The sequence below is a fragment of the Dermacentor silvarum genome, chromosome 2 (assembly GCF_013339745.2).
Source record: "Dermacentor silvarum isolate Dsil-2018 chromosome 2, BIME_Dsil_1.4, whole genome shotgun sequence".
NCBI lineage: Eukaryota > Metazoa > Arthropoda > Arachnida > Ixodida > Ixodidae > Dermacentor > Dermacentor silvarum.
Genome location: NC_051155.1, coordinates 148,431,570 through 148,450,032, shown reverse-complemented (window position 1 = coordinate 148,450,032; position 18,463 = coordinate 148,431,570). Strand labels below are relative to the sequence as shown.

The 18,463-nt window shown below is 47.5% G+C and overlaps 1 protein-coding gene across 1 annotated transcript; it reads left to right on the top strand.

Moving 5' to 3' along the window:
* Positions 1–3,690: 3,690 nt before the first annotated feature.
* LOC119440455 (neprilysin-1) lies at positions 3,691–5,685 on the top strand. The gene has a single exon (XM_037705362.1). The coding sequence runs from the start codon at positions 3,691–3,693 to the stop codon at positions 5,683–5,685; it is 1,995 nt and encodes a 664-aa protein (XP_037561290.1).
* Positions 5,686–18,463: the final 12,778 nt, after the last annotated feature.

Below are 18,463 nucleotides of genomic sequence, written 5' to 3'. Positions count from 1 at the left end.
AGCATTTCTGTGGCTGGACCCGCTAATAGAGGCCCCAAAAGATTGGATCACAGTCACAGATAAATCTGGACCAATATTGCGACACGGGATTTTCAGCACACTAATATCGTCGAGGGAATATGTACTTCACCCAAAATTAAGTTGATGATGATGATGATGTTTCTATCTCGCTCTTTTATAGCGTTAGCATTCTTTGGATACTTCACATACATTCCGTGGGCTATGTATCTATGTATGTATGTATGTATGTATCTATGTAGGTGTGTATGTGCGTGTATGTGTATGTATGTATGTATGTATGTATGTATGTATGTATGCATGTATGTATGTATGTATGTATGTATGTATGTACGTACGTACGTACGTACGTATGCACGCATCTAACCGTTTTCCCGCATACCTGTGTCACTGGGTAATACGTGATCGAATGGTTAGCGCATAGGGCTGCTGTGCTGAGTTAACAGGGTTCGAAACCAACCATCGGACGAACTTGGGTCACTGAGTATGTGCCGTTCTTCAACAAACCTCTTTCGTTGAAGAACTGGGTGGGCACCGCAGTTCGAAGAAGCTCTTTGACGCTGACTTAAAGCACTGGGTGTATGTGCCACTCAGTCTGTGCTGGTCTTCAATTAATGCCAACTTGAAATAGCTCACTTGGTGCTATGTGCCACAGGGAATGTGCCGCGCTACAAGGACGAAAAAGAATTTGCTCCGACGTTGAGGGGAATCAAACCCACGTCTAAAGGGATCCTCAAGGACAGTAACCCGACGCATTAGCAGGATGCGCCACAAATGCACTATGTACAAGTGCAGCGTTTCAATGAACGCCTTTCATCCCAACGCTATTTTAGCGAGCTCCGCCATCGCACGAACTTGGGTCACTGAGTATGGTGCCGCTCTTTACATGAGTCCCCGAGTATGTGCCACTGAATTTGCAGCAAGCGCGGAAACAATCCTCAGCGGTTCCCATAAACCCCCGAGTAAAACTAAAGGTGGCGACATTCCTCCTCGCCCGGCCTCTCCTTCTCCTGGTCTCCTCGCCGCCTGCCATTTCTCTCGTCGCTCGCCCTCCCAGTTTGGTCGTTCGCTCCGGGGCGCGCCGGTTTCGCCCATAGAGTTACGCGAAGTGAGACATTAAAAATTGTTGTTCGGTGTTTGCGCATGCATCTTAAGGCTTGATTATTGTGTGCTGCGCTAGGAGCGATGATGGAGCGCTATGAAACTGGCAGAAGCAGACGATTTTTGTGCTTTTTCGGCGGAGTTACAGCACACTTGTTTTGCCGCTTCGGGTTGGCTGCCTGCTTCCAGTTAGTAGCCTTTTGAGGCCAGTTTCGTTGACAAATTCCTTTTAGTGTCAAGTTCTAGCATACAAATCCGAGGTCTTTGTCTCGCCAATAATGTATACGTAATGTACACGATGTTCCTACACCTGCCAGAACGTTATGTCGTCCACGACCAGTGTATCTGCAGGCAAGAACACTGTCGCGGCTTGCACAGACCAAGTCGCTTCGCGAGTTGTTTCTATTGCATTGATCAGATTCTTTATTTGGCTTTCTAAAGACAATTGCCCGGCGTGAAAGGGCTGCGATTGCTCGACTTCTTGGAACCTGCTAAAAAAAAAGAAATCGGGACAATATATGAACACGAGCGCAGACTATCAACAGGTATTTAATTGAAAGGCACTTGAATATATATACAAACACAGGGTGAGCGAACGCGAACGCTTGACTTCGCGTCGCAAAAAGAAACAACTGTTACAAAGCTGACACGCGCAGCACACGTTCGAATGACGACTTCTTCATTCATCCGAACATCCGCAATGCGAAAGAGGCACGTCCTGAATCAGTCAAAATGTAATTGCAATGTGAGAATAATTAGCGCATGGCTAACTATACAGTCTCGTACAAGTGCGGTTTTGAAATGTAAAATGCCATACATAGAAGATACTATTTAAATATGGCTTTCGCAACCTTAGCCCCGCACCCAAATGTGGCGTCACGCACACTGCCTTCTGTTCACGGGGGCAATAGCGAGAACGAAAACAAAAGGACTAGTCGTGGACGAAGTTCGTACCGCATATATCATACAGGCGCACATGTACAACCCATATAGCACGCACAGCCACCACGTTTTAATCAGGCGGAGCCGTGCAGATAACGGAACAATGCTTGCATGTTGTTCACTGGTGCAACGTATATATTTTCAACGCACCCAAGCTTACGCATTCCCGTCAACGCGTGCACGACAGTGCGCGATGCCCCGTTCGAAATCCCAACGTATACCTTTCCAGCTAGAAAGCCTACTCACAATAGTGAAAATGATTTACGCTTGTCAAGAGCAGCCTGTCCGCGCAAAATATATTTGCAGCGCCTTAAGAGGCGTGGAATGACAAAGCTACGCACTCACAGTAGTATAATAACGCGCGCTACGCTTGTATCACTATATATAACAGCAGACACCCTACGCCCTCCCTAGCTTCATACACTTGTTGATGCAAAGGCCCTGGTTAACGGTGGCGCTATCAGTAGAAAACCGCCCGGCTGTAGGTCTGGTAGAAATGCTGGAAAAGGGATTTGTGTTTGAGTTTCCTCGTAGCAGAATTAGGTTTTCTCGTTCATTCAAATTACAATCCGACGCCGATTGGTAAACAATCCGACGGCGAATCCGACGCCGAATGGTAAAGTCGTACTTTACCATTTCGCTGACGGATTTCGCGGTGAGAAATTCAATTTTAGTTCACCAAGACCGTATCCTGGATTCCGAGAAACGCCTAACGGTTCAAGGTGTCACATCACGCTTACCACCATTGCGTATGATGCAAGTTCATTGCAAAGTTTCCCCACCGTAGTCTACGCTTCTCGAAGAATTTTCCGATCTGTTCCGAGCTCCTTCTCTCGAAGACCCAGCACGTCACAATGTCACCCATCACATTGTGACTGTGAGAGCGCCAGTTTTTTCACGTTCGGGTCACCACATGTGAGAAGACGTGAGGCATTTCTTGTCCCATATATTTATTCCATCGTCGCTCGAACGCGGACAACGCGGGACGCGTCCTCGATCTTGCTCGGATGTTTTTCTCTCGTGCTCTAGCTCGAGCGCGCGAAGTTGCGGAGGCGCAACTTCGTCGCCGTCGTCAAAACGCTGACAGCTCGCCATAAAACCATTTTAAACCTCCAACTTTACTGTCCTTTAATGAATCGCACATTTTCCTGAGGAAAAATAGACTCTGCGATTAGCCCATTTTAATATTATTCGTAAATTTTGCACCCTATCCTGTCTTACGTTCGCTTCTAAGTTTTATCTCCCCTCCTTCGGTTACCCTTTATTTCACCTTTCAACAGTATTTATAGCAGTCCTGAAAATTTACTTGAAATATTCCACCATTTTCTTGGCCAACCCCCACAGTGAGTACGAGCCACATTTTCGCTGGACAACAACCACTGGCTCGTTGGTCAATCCCCTGTAGTGGGTAAGTGCCATGTTGCAAGGAGCAAGCAAGTACCTCCAAGGAACAGGCTTAGCAGGCTAGCTAGAGCGTTTAACGAAGCCATGATAGTTATGAGCATGTGTCGCCGCGCCTTACGCAAGGTTGTTCGGCTAGCTTTCATCAACTACTCTTCGAGACGCCCTCCGGTCTTCGAAGACGGGATCGGCTCAGCAGGGCTATCGTGGAGGCGCACAGCTGTAATGATGGCCGCCCTGGTCACTTCCGCGGCAACGCTCGCATTGGTGTCTCCTCGCCTGCTTCGCAGACCGCAGGGACTTGCGATCTACCTCCCAGTGTTCAACTTCACCACGCCAGATGGCAACGTGTTCAACGACTCCTCGCTCGACGAGGACGTGCCAGGCGGATGTGACGAAAAAGAAATGAGCCACGTGGCTCGCCTGCTGGCCAATAGTTTGAACATGACCGCGGACCCGTGCAAGGACTTCCACTCGTATGTGTGCAGCGGATTCAAGCGAACCATACGCACATCTTTGCTCGATGAAACCGAAAAGAATGTGACCTCAGCCATCTCTCGCTTCTTCCTCCGCGTAGCGCGTGGGGTGGAGAAGTCTGTGCCGGATGCACTGTCAAAGGCACTGGCATTTTACAGGAGTTGCGTGAAGCCCATCCACATGGACGGAAAGACTCACGCCTTGGCGTCTTTCTTCAAGGAGCAGGACTTCTCTTTCAACACCAAGATCAACGGCTTCTTGGAGACGACACTTGAGCTTCAGCTCAAGTTTGGCCTCCAGATCTTCTTCACACTGATGGTGGACCCTTATCCGCGCTTTCAACAGACTTTCCGTTACGTCTACCTCGGTTCCAGTCGTCTGTTTGAAGAATGGAAACGGGCGAGGAAGACCTTGTTCAAGAGCGGCAGGTACACCCGGTTTGCTAGCGCTGTAATTATGGCCACGGGTTTTGACGGGAATGCTACCTCCGACCTCGTTCGCAAGATCTGGTACGTCGAGTCGAAACTTATGAGCCGTGCCATCAAGCCGAATAAGGAGCCCAGTAGGCAAAAACTCGAGGCCAAATGGAAGGAACTGCTTCAACTTCACTCTCGGGGAACATTCATGGGGCCATACAAGCTTAGCTTGCGGTCCAAGCCTGCCGGGTTCTTCCACCAAATGATGTTCAAGGCTAACGATGCAGAACAATCAGTCTACATCACCTGGGAAGTGGCGCGACACCTGGCCAGCGCGAGCGGCTTCGTTGAGATAGGAAGCAACCCGGACAGGCATACTTACTGTTTTGACATGTCCTACACAATCTATGGTCCTGCGATTGCAGCTCCTGTCCTGTTCCCATTCGTCAACAGCAGCAGGATTCGCCAAGTCCGAACAATGATCAGAACGCTGGCGAGTGAAATTTACGCGAGCATTGAGGACTCGGACTGGCTGCTTCCTGAGACGAAGGCCAGGTTGACCAAAAAACTTCGTTTCGTCACATGGAAACTCGGCTACGATAAGAAACTCGGAGGATGGCACAGCCTTAAAGATTACTATCAAAGCTATCCGTTGGCCTCAGGCATATTTCTGTCGGACTACGTCAACACGAATGAAGCACACGTGCAAAACTTCTTTGAACTTACGCGTCACCGCCGAGAAGGGGACTTCAACTTCAGAAGCGACGTCGTGGGCGCGTTCTACGAGGGCCCCAACGCCCTCGTAGTCCCTGCTGCTTCCATGATGAGCCCATTGTTCAGCTACGGGGGCTCACCGGCGATCAACTACGGCCTATTGGGAAGTGTCGTCATGCAGAATTTGATGCGCGCCTTTGGCCACAACAATATGCTGACAGACGGGTCTGGCACCGCGATCACCTGGTTACCCGAAGAACGGGCAGATTTTGAAGACCGGTACCACTGCGACCTTATGTCGGCAGTCCTGGACAGCGACGTTGATCCGCTGGCCGGCGTGTCAGTCGGCGCGCAGGCTTTCTTTCGGGCCTACAAGAGGGCGTCCGCTGCTCGGGGCAATCGCAGTTGTGTGTTGCCGGGATTCACAAAGCACACCAGTGACCAGGTGTTCTTCATGAGCCGCTGCCTGCTCCGCTGCCACGACGTTCCGGGCACCACAGACGGCTTCCATTTAGAGGACCACACGTGCAACCTAATGGCGAAGCACTCAGCTGAGTTCGCCAACGCATTCCATTGTCCAACAGACCACAACGACGTATTTTGTGACATGTGGTAGGATTTCGTTTCGGTTATGAGATCCGACAACAATTGACATTAAAGGTCGGATATGAAAGTAAAGATGGAAAGTAAAGGAACTTTAATGCACATCCGGTCTTGTCTCTTGTGCCCATCTTTAAATGTGCCACGAGAGGCTCATCGTTCTGTTCTTAGTTTATCAGTGTAACTGAGTGTAAACGGCCCAATATTGTTATAATTTACACAAAAGAACTAGGCTCTCAGCTCTCAGAGTACATTTTAACTCAAAATTTCAATTTGAAATCGCTGCATGTAAGCGTTGCTCTGAGGTCCTCCCACGACAGCCACAAGGAGGACTGCCAGTTTGTCATGGCTGTGTGACGTCCTGAAATGAGGGACCACCGCTGTGTCATCTCCGAAACAGTTTGAGACCACATCGGACGTCTCGCTCCCCACGCTCTATAGCACCCAACGTATAGGAAGGACGCCACCGTTTACTTGTGCCCGCAATTCCCACAATTCCTTCAATCGTGCGATAAAAACCAGCAACAAAATGGCCAGACGCCCATGCCGAGAAGCAAAAAATATGTCGCAGTTTCACCTGAAAGGCGAAGCACCAATTGCGATAGCAAATTAGTAGAGAGCTATACGGAGTAAAGATAGTAGTTCTATCAGCTGTATAAACTTGGACATGCAGCAGCACCAGCAACGCGCAGTACTGTTGTCCACGCCGTCGGCGTTTTGCCCGCGTTCGCACCGAACGCGCGCAGCGTTTTTATATGAATATGTATTTGGTGCCGCAGCTAAACGTCGCCTCCCCTCCCTCCCTCCCGTCCCCCCAGAGGCTTTCGCGCGACGGAAATAGTTGCGTTTGCTCTCTATATATGGAAAGGAGGTAAGAGACGCTTAATTCTGCAGCCCTTCATGGAGCACGGCGCATAACGCGCGTTTGCTCTCCGACGTGCGTTCGCTCCCCGTGAAAGCGCGCGTCCCTCGTGACCTTTCACTCGCACATACAGCGTCCGGAGCGCGGCGACGATTTCATCGCCGTTGACGTCATACGGAACCTCACGGCGACGGCGACGACGACGGCGACGTCGACGGCAGAAATCTGCTTTGGAGTGTCCATATAATTGCTATCGCAATAAAACAAAACAACGCTTGGCGCCATGCGTTGTTTTGTTTTTCCGATGACGTATTCCCAGCTCCTGCAATCACTTCCGGTATTTGCAGTACGCAAAAGCACGTCCTTTGATATCAGTTTCTGTTACCCGAGGGAGCCGTTTCCGGTGGTTCCCATTATTTTCGTCCCCACTCAGTGCCCCCGGACTGCTTTACGATTCAACTGCGACATAATAAAAAATTCAAATACACATTTTTTAGTGCACATAAAGCGCTCAAATTTCGCCAGCTTGCTGCTGGGCGCGTACGATGTAGCATGCGATGCATAATTCAAGCTCGAAAATTTGGTGTCATGAGGATGGCGATGTGAACCTCTTAGTTGAACATAATGGAATGGCATAAAGTGTAGCGCAGCAAGAACAAGAACACAACAAACGAAACACAGTCACAAGCTCTAACTTCAAATTATGGGGTTTTACTTGCCAAAACCACGATCTGATTATGAGGCACGCCCTGGTGGAGGACTCCGATTAGTGCTCTGCGCGACATTCTTCTGAAATCACGTGCTTCCCAACATCTGAATACACTAACGTAAATATGCGAGTACTTTCTTCCCTTCTCTGATATTTTGCTGAGTATTCTATTCCACAATTATTTAATGGCGCGGTTATCACATATCGTGTTAATCACTTGCTTCTGCTTTATTATGTTTCAATTTGCATCCGCTCCAACTTGTGGCACTCTGATAGTACGCTGTCTTATAAATATAAATAAATACGTTGTAATCAGCGGCCACCATCGTTCCTTGCCGAAAATGTACGTAACGCCTTCGTAATTGGATCATTCCACGCCAACTGTCCCAACCATGGCGCTCGATCAATATCCACTTCTCTCAAAAAGATACAAAAAAAAATCCACGCATATAAGCAATCCGCCGTGTTTGCTTAGTGGCTATATGATGTAGGGCTGCTAAGCACGAGGTCGCGGGATCGAATCCCGGCCACGGCGGCCGCATTTCAATGGAGGCGAAGTGTGAAAACACCCGTGTAATTATATTTAGGTGCACGTTAAAGAACCCTGGTGGTCCAAATTGTTCCGGAGCCCCTGCTACGGCATGCCTCATAGTCAAATCCCGCTTTTGTCACGTAAAACCCCATAATTTTAAGCATTTTTTGCACAGTATTTTGCCAATATAATTTGAGTGGAAAAACCTTTATGGGCACGTGAGGGCCGTTCGATGTTCACGAAACGGTGGAAAACGAGGCGCGAAACGAAATCTGCTAGAAATCAACCCCTCGCGCAAACCTTTAGTTTTTGCGTTGCCCGAACATTTTTTCTTACATTAGAAAATAGCTTCGAAGAATACTTTTATGTTCTTCAACTCTCAACGCCTAGGTAAGAATGCGCAAATTATAGCGTTCTGGGGAAATATTTTCGCAAAAAGTGGTCACGTAAGAAAACCTGGAATTTTCATAGAACGGTCCCTAAAACGTACTATCTTCTAAAGTTTTATTTTCGCCTCTGTGCTGCTCACAGGATCTAAAATAAAAGCCTGAATTTGGCACAAACGGTATTTTGGCCTATGTTTAGACGTCCGTAACACACTAAGGTGGTCCATGAAAAATTACGCAGAAATGCGATATAATTGAGAATCATTACTATTTGCGCCACGGAAATTTTAATCTAAGTAATTTGCGTTTTCACCGAAAAAAATTTGAACTTGAGTCTCACCATTCGAATATTTTGGTTTGCTTATATACGCGTAATCTTTTTGTAATTTGTTAGGAGAAATGGATATTGCTCGAGCGCCACGGTTGGGGCAGTTGGTGTGGAATGAACCAATTACGTAAAAATTGTTTTCCATTCTTATGCATATTGTGCTTAGTGCCTTGTTCCAGTGCTGTCGCACGTTGTCAATGTTGTATGTGCCATTTTAATCCATCTCCTGTTCTCTGTAAATATTGGGAGGTTCTTGCGGGCTCAGGAATGCCTTTATGATCTGTGTATTCTGTCACAACTATACACTGCATTATTATGTAGGTAGGGAGTTTCCATATAAATCACTTGTAACCATCTGCCTCAGATTGCTGCTTTTTTTTTATGGCACTCTGAAACCTGCAATGACAGGCATACATACGTTTTAGGGTTTACAATTTTGTCTATTAAATATGAAATAATTTATCAGTGACTCAGTCGCGAATAATTTTTACACCGGGTTAATCGGCTCAACCACACACAAAAAAATTGCTTAGCGTTCCATCCTAAAATGCTTGTGCGCAACCCTGAAGATATCTCTTTATGTAACTTGTCTTCTTAAAGAACTAGTACAGTACACCCAGTACAGCAATAATTATTTACGCACTAGCACACCCACAAAATATAGTGTTACGTCTCAACCTGGACAAGCGCATACCTTGGACGTTTCCCGCGACGCGGTCCATTCATCAGCGCGCACAGCGACACCAATCGGGCGTGTCATAGACTGTGACGCGTTAACAAAGGAGCTCGCGTCGAGTCAACAACCACCACCGCCATCCGTGGATACGGTAATTACCGTGAAGATTACTACCTAATCCTGATCCTAACAAGAAGGCCGTCACGCAGAGCCCGCTAATTTATGAAAGGGGCCATCGTCGCCCAAAACTGTGGGAACAGCTTTGATCTCAGTTTCCCAAGTGGCGACATTGGAGGGTGCGACATTGGAGGCGGGGCCGGCGGAACCGTGCGTCACCATGGTATAGGGATGTTTCAACCAATTCAACGATTGCGATTGGCCGAACTACCGATATCAGATTCCCCAGTCCAGGCTCCTGTGGAAGACGACGGGATTTTAAAAATAACCAGCCCTTCCCCTGTCGAGAAAATGGGAGTAAGCGAAGCTTGTCGTGTGTGTATCCGACCTTCGTCAGGGAACGCGATAGCGTTATTGGATGCCGTTGACGCCGACACCAACACTGTATTTTCTACAATATGGGGCCCCATCAAAATTTAGAAAGGCCCGGTTTTCAACATTCCCCTCAATATTGCCTAGAACCAAAGTACAGCGAAACACCATCAGAATTGGAGGACGCTCAACCTTCGCCTTTAAGAGTGGAATGTGATAGCATTCAAAGATCCCTGGCTGCTTATCAGGATTTTTTCTCGTATATTCAAGTTACAATCCGATGCTATCACGTCTGTACATTGTGGTTAAGTCGTACTTTACGATTTTTTCTGACGGATTTTACTTTGAGAAAGTCAATTTTTGTTCACTGACGCCTTGCGCTACATGGCTGCCATCACAGAAAATAGAAAGGAAGAATCGGGTGGCTTTTCAAACGCGAGTTGTATTTTCTGGCAAATCATAAAACTTAAACAGCGTCAAGTATAAAATTGCGCAATACATAGCAGAGAAAGCAAGACGAAACAACACGAGCGCTCTCTGTCCTGTTCATAGCGCAATATTTTATTCTTGACAATGCTGCACCAACTGGCCTGCACTTCTACACTACTGAAACGCAAACACAACGCAAAAAACTGTCAGCCCTTCCACTGCGGTGGAGATGGAAGACCAGCGAAGCTGTACTATGGTGGGAATTATGTATTTCCAATTATGACTACTATGATGTGGTGGTTATTTGAACTATTAAAGAATTAGAAATGTATATGATCCGGTGGTTTTCATTTATTTAGTGACCACAGGGACCATGGCCTTATAGTCGTACGGCAAAGGTTGGCACGTTCTTCATAAACACGTCACCAACGCCGCGCGCGTTCGGTGCGAACGCGGGCAAAATGTCGCCGCCGTCGACAACAGTTGTGCGCGTTGTTTGTGTGACCGCACACAACCGCCGTCAAAACGCTGGCTACGTGATGAACTGCTAAACGCCGTTGTCGACACTGTTAGGGGAGAGGCGGGCGAGAGCCCAGAGAGAGTCGGCGGCAGAGGCCGGCAGGGCTGCGTGCATGCGCCGCAGTGGGAATGCCCTCTTCGCCCAGCCCTCCCCTTCACTGGGAAGTCGCGTTTGCTCTCCGCCGTGCGTTTGCTCCCTGTGAAAGCGCGCGTCCCTCGCCCTCGCGTGCTTTCACTCGCACATACAGCATATACGGCCAATGAGAGTTGTTTTCTATTGCCGGACGCGAACGATCGAAAGGTGAGCCCTTAACAGCTTCGCTGTATAAAATGAACATGGATTAGTAAAAATACCGGAGTCGTGGTAGCGCCACACCAGGAACACAATGGACCCTTTGTAAAGAATGTTGACGCTTTCCAGACCACGTCTTCTTCTTTCTGGGGTTTTACGTGCCAAAACCAGTTCTGATTATGAGGCACTTCCCAGACCACGTCAATGTGGTCTGGGAACTCCACAAGACGTTGACGTTCCCAGACCTCGTCAACGTCTTGTAAATTCCTGCTTGGAGCACACTGAATGGCTGTGAAAGAACAGTTAATGGACGTGCTTTATTTAAATATTTCTGATCTTAGTTATGCTGACCTAGCTTCTGGCATAACGTCCAGAAAAAGGATTGAAATAGTTATTTTAGGACTACAATTGTGGTTTTACCGCCAAGTCTCCGCTGGTATATCGATTTAAAGTAATAATAAGCATTGGTGGCGGCAAACAAGCTTGTTCCCATTTCCCGGTAACACACAGATGGTTCCTATTTTCGCAGTCTAAATGATGCTATAGGACTGAATTACACAGTGTAAACGTAAATTCCTGCCAGCAGAAACAGCGCGCTCTTCCGAGAATAGCGTTGCTTCGGAGTGACTGGAGTGACCATGGGAGTGACTTGGGAGCACGTGGGAGTTACTGGCTGCTGTTGCCTACGCCAGTGGCTGGAACGTCCATAAATTTTAGTACGAAACTATACGACTCTATGCCCGACAGCATTTTGCAGATTTGCAGAGCCATGGCAGAGCAGAGAATATGGTTGAGTCAAGGTCATATACTAAATCTTTTGGAATGGCAGCCGCTGCGGCTGCTTACGGGAGCGAGTGAAGCCACCGGCGGCCATATTGCCGGGGGCAAAAGAGCAGCAAATAGTCGACCGCGGAATACGCGCGGCACTCGAGTGCGTTTTCGGTTCCCCGGTCAAAAATTACACAAAAATATTTCTTAGATAAATGTTTTACTTGCGACGAGGCAATTTAGTTACATTAATATATGATACTACATTTATTTTATTGCGATAGCAACTATATGGGCACTCCAAGCGCATTTCTGTCGTGAACGAGGTCGTGGGTGTCGCTGTGAGGTTCCGTATAAAGTCCAAACATGGTAACATCGTCGTCGCGCACCTTACGCTGTATGTGCGAGTGAAAGCTTGCGAGGGTCAGCCGACGATTACGGCTCTATCTCGCGCGCGCTAGGGAGAAAGGCGGGCGGAAGCACGCTTTCGGAGGCACGCACGGGGGGGTACTCCGGCGGCGGCCGCGCGAGCGCCATATCTTGAAAGCGATCTGAGACATGGAAAAATTGCACCTGCGTGGGCCTCATCTTCCAAGCGATCTGCGATGTCGACAAAGTTCGCCGAGTGCCGGTAGCTTCGTATGAGCTGCGCTTTTGACGTTTAGGTCGCGTTGAAGCGAGAGCGGCACGAATGTCAATTCACTCACTGCTGTTGCCGCGCCTCCTCACTCCAGCGTTTTGACAGCGAGTTACCGCGGTCATCGAGCGAGGTGTGTTCAAGTTTACCTGTGCACGCGTTACACCGTGCTTGTTATATTTTGTTAGTAAGCGAATGTTAACAAGCTTATACGGCCGGTAAAACTACCATCCTTAGTTCGTATAGTTGTCCACTAATTTGCTATCTGAAACTGCGACATTTTTTGTAGCTTTTCTTTAGTGTGTAAGCATTCATTGGCGAGTACCTCAGCTACCTCACGCGAGAAGTCAAATGCATGGCTTGTATCTGCACAAAAATGCGTAATTTGCGAAATTAAGACAATTTATTGTTATAGTAGTGTAAATGTAGATGATTGGTAGCTTTTTAAGCGATGAGGACCAAAAAATTGATCAGAGAGAATATCCATAGGTATACATAGGGCTCCGTAGAAAATGCATGTGGAAGCTTATAGTAGGGGTGGCCAATTTAAAGTTGGGGTGGGCCAACTTAAATTTGTGGGTGGGCCAACTTGAATTTTGGGTGCGGGCCAAGTTGAAATTTCGGGGTCAACCAACATAAATTGGGAGTGGCACACCTCTAAATTTAAACTCGCCCACCACCACACTTAAGTTAGGCCACCCCCAGATTTCAAGCAGGCGCACCCCTAAATTTAAGTTGGGCCACCCCCAAATTTCAATTAGCCCACCCTCAAATTTCAAGTTGGCTCACCCCTACTATGAGCTCCCCCATGCATCTTCTATGGAGCCCTATGTATCTGCGACTGCACACTGCAAATGGCTGATGGTACCGCAAATTTTAGAAACGTGCAAGTGCAGCAATGTTGTGAGGTCTACTGATTTTAACAAAACTGGTTTTGTGTCCTCTACTGGACACTTCGGTCGTGTGAGCTGAACAGAATGGCTAGGGGTTGTGTAGTTTTTCTGCAAGCTAATTTTGATCATTGGTTTGTCCAACCCTGATCTGTTCGTTCGAACATATAGTTTCTATTTGCCAGCCTGTTCTTGCCTTTTGTTCTTCAGCCTCAGAGCTGCAGTGCTGTGCTGGTGTAGTAAATTATGTACGTGCACCTCCCCAATGGTTCCGAACTGAAGAAAACGCACACCATACAGGCGGTCGTAAACAAAGAGGAAGGTGTACTTTGTGGGGTCTCACATGTGCTCTTGGGACAAAGGAACGACACATAGTAGTGCAAACAATCAAAAGGGCATTTATTGCACCTTTCATACACTAATACATACTAGCCGAATTACAACCAATAGAACATTCACACGGGCGCGCGACAAATCAAGGAAGTCCGACTCACCGCGACCCGATAGCGAGCGAATACGTTCGCCCTATGCTATGACACCATCGCCTAGTCGTTCACGTGTACGGTCACGCGAACGGTGGCGCGCTCGAACGATCCGTGTTCGTCCATACCGGTGTCCCGCTCTAAGCCTCGCGCGACGGTCGCGCGAAGCGGGCCGGCGCACGCGCGAAGCGTTCGTGCGTGTTGGTCGCCGATCCCCAGCCAAAGAGAGAGCGCCTCCGACCTTTTTCTCCCAAGTGACCCCGGCGTTTCGGTGGCGTTAGCATCGCGACACTAGCGCCATCTCTCGCAACCACCGCCGGTAGCCACGCAGAGAAGCCGGACTACAGGAGACATGCGGGGAAAACATCAGGGAACGCGTGAGAGTCGCGGATCCCCACATCTTACAGGTGAAATGTTTTTCCTCGCGTCTTCTTAAGCCGATTTGTAGAGTCAAAAGCAACACATAATTAAACCATGGCTTACTGAGGTGCTGCAATGCTCTAGAAAAGCATGCCACAATCATTGCAATCATTAAATACCATTACAACAGCAGCGCGGCAGCACACTCCGTGCTCTGCTACAAATATAACTTCGGCGGCTCGAGCTTTTTGACCCGAGCCAGATGGCGGCGACCAGTTTCACATTCGGTGAGCCACCTCCACTCCAGAAGGTTTACTATATAACCTTCTTGGGTTGAGCAAGGAGGGTGTAAAATATTTACGTAGAATCTCCTCAGGGAGTTATCAGAATGATGCGTAAGCATTTCGTCGTAAAGACATGGTGCTGCTGGTAACCCTAGCACTCCTCAGCGGCTGCGGTCATCTTGGCGCCATTACGGTAAATGCGACAGCGCTGCGGCGACACGAACTGCTGCGGAAGGCGGCATAACGTGAACTGATCCGGCAAGCAAACTACTGCAGGTGGCGGCGCCAGGTGTGCTGCTGACGTTCCGATCTGAAGCCACGGCTGCTCCATAGTTCTGGCATAAAAGAGGTGTGCCTAGTGCGTGCATCATGGCTTGCATGATTGTGCACGTCACGTGGTCCCAGAGACGCTCTCGTGCCACTGCTCGCGCGTTCGTTGTCGTCTTATTTACAGATGGCGAAAACATTGCTGCCGCGGCTCTTTAAAGGAATCGTCTTACGCGAAGGACGGACGCACGGACAGTTTTCTTGTTGGGTAACCATAGAAATCAGAGATTTATACACACCTCCCTAACACCCCCCCCAACACCCCCCGGGAGGATCTGGACACCCACCCCCAAAATTTATTCCGGACCAACCCCCCCCCCCTCCCCCTACCCTCTTTCAGTTTCAGACAGGCACTCATCCTGGAAAAAAATTACGCTGAACCCATGCACTGTGGTAATCGCTTTAATAAATATTTACTCTTTCCCGAGGTGGACACTACGTGACCTTAATTTTGAGGCCCAATTTTGATGTTCAGCGCGCAGACGACAGTGCTACGCTGCGACCTGCAGGGAGCGGAGAATCCTTGAGGTCGTGGTAAACGCTTACGCGTGAATGAGATGCGAGATTTGCGTTTGGTTCTGTTTTTCCATTTTTAGGTCAACGTACTCGTATGCACAATACGTACAGTATGAGCACTACCCCTGTGCTTATAGTCGTAAAATTTACAATGTGGCACATGCTCTCGTTATCGTTAAGCTCCGAACGACTAGACTGGGCAATTAGTCAACTGACAGAGGGTATCCTGGAGAGCTGGCTTCACAGCAAGCATTGCTCATGCTTGCGCGAGAGGTCGAGAGAAAAAAAAAATGTTCCCTACTTTGTCGTCAGCTGCAATGAAGATGCTGCTTCTTCCCGTAGGAATTGCTGTCGTTGAAAGAAGCTTTTCCACCATGAACAGGCTCTTAACATCAGATAGATGTCACATGACGCCGGCCCATGTAGACGTGCTGATGAAAATTTCTATCGAAGCTCCAAGTATCCCCAATATTAGGAACGCAACAGACGAAGAAAAGGATGAACATTTGCGGTTTGTGGACCGAGCCTACATGAAAACAAAAATATGAACTTCAAATTTTAAGACAATATGCCATGAAAATTGTTATTAATGGTTAGAATTCATTTCATATCTCATTCTTAAATAAGAAAATCCTATTTAAGTATTCTTCCCTTTTCTACCCTGTGTCGCCCGATTCATGGTCAATCCCCAGTAGTGGGTTGTGCTATACATATATGCACCAAACCAAACCTAGGTCGGGTATTGTATTTACATGCGGGTGACACGGTGCAATTGTGTAGTTTGTGTAGTCACAGCTTTTTTTAAATATTATTTTGTGAATGTGGCAGCCACGGTTGGCTAGTAGTTTCTTTTGATATTGTATGTACCGGATTGTAGCGGACATGATGCGCAGATATACTTTTTTAATGTCAATGATTTCTTGGCGATCGCGCGCGCCCTAAAGGACCGCCCTAATAAAGTTCTCCGTCCATCCATCCATCCATAACTTTCACATGACATCACGCACCCACCTTATCATCGTGTCGGTGCACCAACATGGCGACTATACGAGCACTTCAGTCCAATACATCTTATTGAAAGCTTTCACGTGACGTTACGGACCCAGCTTATCATCGTGTCGGTGCACCAACATGGCGGCTACAATGACGTCAGTGCAAGCCATCTATACCACTTTGAGAGCGTCTATCTATCCGCCTACGTCTTGGTGCTCTCATGGTATATTCGTTAACTTGGTATGTACCAAAATTGGCAAAGTATGACAAGAGTGTATGACGAAGATAAATGATAGGTCATGACATGCGTGTCATGTAGGTCATGAAACAGCCGCCTACGTCTTGGTGCTCTCATGGTCGTTTCGTTAATTTTCGTTAACACTGCTTCGCATAACAGTGATTCCTACGGCGTGGGATCTGCCGGCTTTTCTTTTTTTTTCTTCGTTGTTATATTTTAATTGTATTGTTTAAGTATATGGCTTCTCCGTGCCTATTGTGCTTGCTTTTTTTTTTTCTCGTGCAAAGTGATACTGCACTTAGTTTTGAAAATGTCTGAACTTTGTTCTTTCAATAAGACTTGTAGATTAAGAACTTGCTTTACTTTGTTCTGCATAGAAAAAAAGAATAAACTTCGTGCAATCAAATGAAAACTCTAAATGTTGTCCCTTATGTTTTTGCAATTTTCAAACGTGGTGACAGAATGCCATGGTTGTTTAAATATAGTACTAAATTTATAATCCTGAAAAACTAGGCACACATTTCGGCCTTCTATACAGCGCTCATTCACGCCTGCGTGTCTCCACCTTCGTTGTAGTATTGTTTGCGCAACATCAGCTCTACATGCACCAAAAAGGATGAACTTCTTCGTAACATGTGGTTTATATGCGTGCTTAAAAGGTTAATTAGTGTACTTCTGCTAATTAGCAGCTTTTCCGTCACCATTTGTTGAAAAAAAAAGCGTTAAGCCTTATTTAAACAAAACAATGTGGTAAAAAGAGCGCTAGCCCGCTGAACCTCCCCCCCCCCCCCCCCCCCCCTCGGCCTTTCGCTCGAAAAGAAGATAAGCAATACTTCGTATGCTGCAAACGCTGACAATGACGTAACGGCCGCACGTCCCCCCCTCCCCCCCAAACTCGTAATAGGGATAAACCCCTGACAGAAATGTTTACGCATTTAAAAGAACTTCTGGAGTAGCAGCCCTCGCAAATCCTTACCAGCAGAAGTGAAGCCGGTGCTTGCCTCTACTTCACCCTTGAAAGCGTGCTGAACTACACGAAGAACAGTTGCAGTTCAACTGCTCTTGATCTGTTATTGACCCTTTTCGCGGAGCAGTTTGTTTTAGAGAAACGAGATGGCGCTTATACGGCGGCGCCGGCTTTAGGCGCGCCATACCTCTCCTCAGCGACCGTGCACGAATATGAAACGATTACCGCTTTTAGCTTGCTTCTGTGCAATCAGCTGTCGGAAATGCAAGTGAGTTTTCGCTAACACACTGTGCTCTAATCATGCTAGATTGAATCATGTGGATTGAAGACGCGTGCAGTAGTTGGCGGCAAAAATAGTGACTGGCATGTTAAGGAATGGAATGAATCTGTGCATGTGGCCATGTTCGCGTACCGCTACTGCAACTGTCCGAACGGGTTACCGGCGCTTCGAGATATACGGCTTTCCTCGAGGATACAGAAATTCGCTCATTCGCCAGCATTGTGTAGCTAACCTTCAAAGAAAGGGATTCAGCAACAGAACGTCGGCAAGAGTGAGTACCACTCGTTAAGCAATGACAAAGGGAGTAGCGCCGCTTCCTGTCATAGTAAGCTTCGCGCACGTTATTTATACGCATCTATCCCAAATGGCAGGAAAACTTACGCCCACTCTATCGCCGACGTATCAAGAATAAGTGAATGGGCGCACACTTGAATATATGCGCATATATACGCACAATAAATGACGGACTACACCGATGGTGCACGAATGGTCGAAGCTGAATGTTTCGTGACGGTTCACAAGAGTAAGCGAGTTGCTAGCGGTAATATACATTTGCGACAAGGTATTACAATGTACAAAACAGCTAAGTTTCAAGCCTTGCGCGCAGCAAGAACAAATCTATCGGAACTGAGCACACCCTCGAGCGATTAGGCAGAAAATAATCAGATATATTGGCTGCACCGATGGAGGAACTTCACTGAGTCAGAAACTGACAAGCCGCTGCTTCAAAATATTTGCCCAATAATGAACAAAGAGCACAACACACTAATCCTGATTCAATTCATGAGCGGAATGTTTGGATAGATTGGAATACATATTTAGCCCCGCTT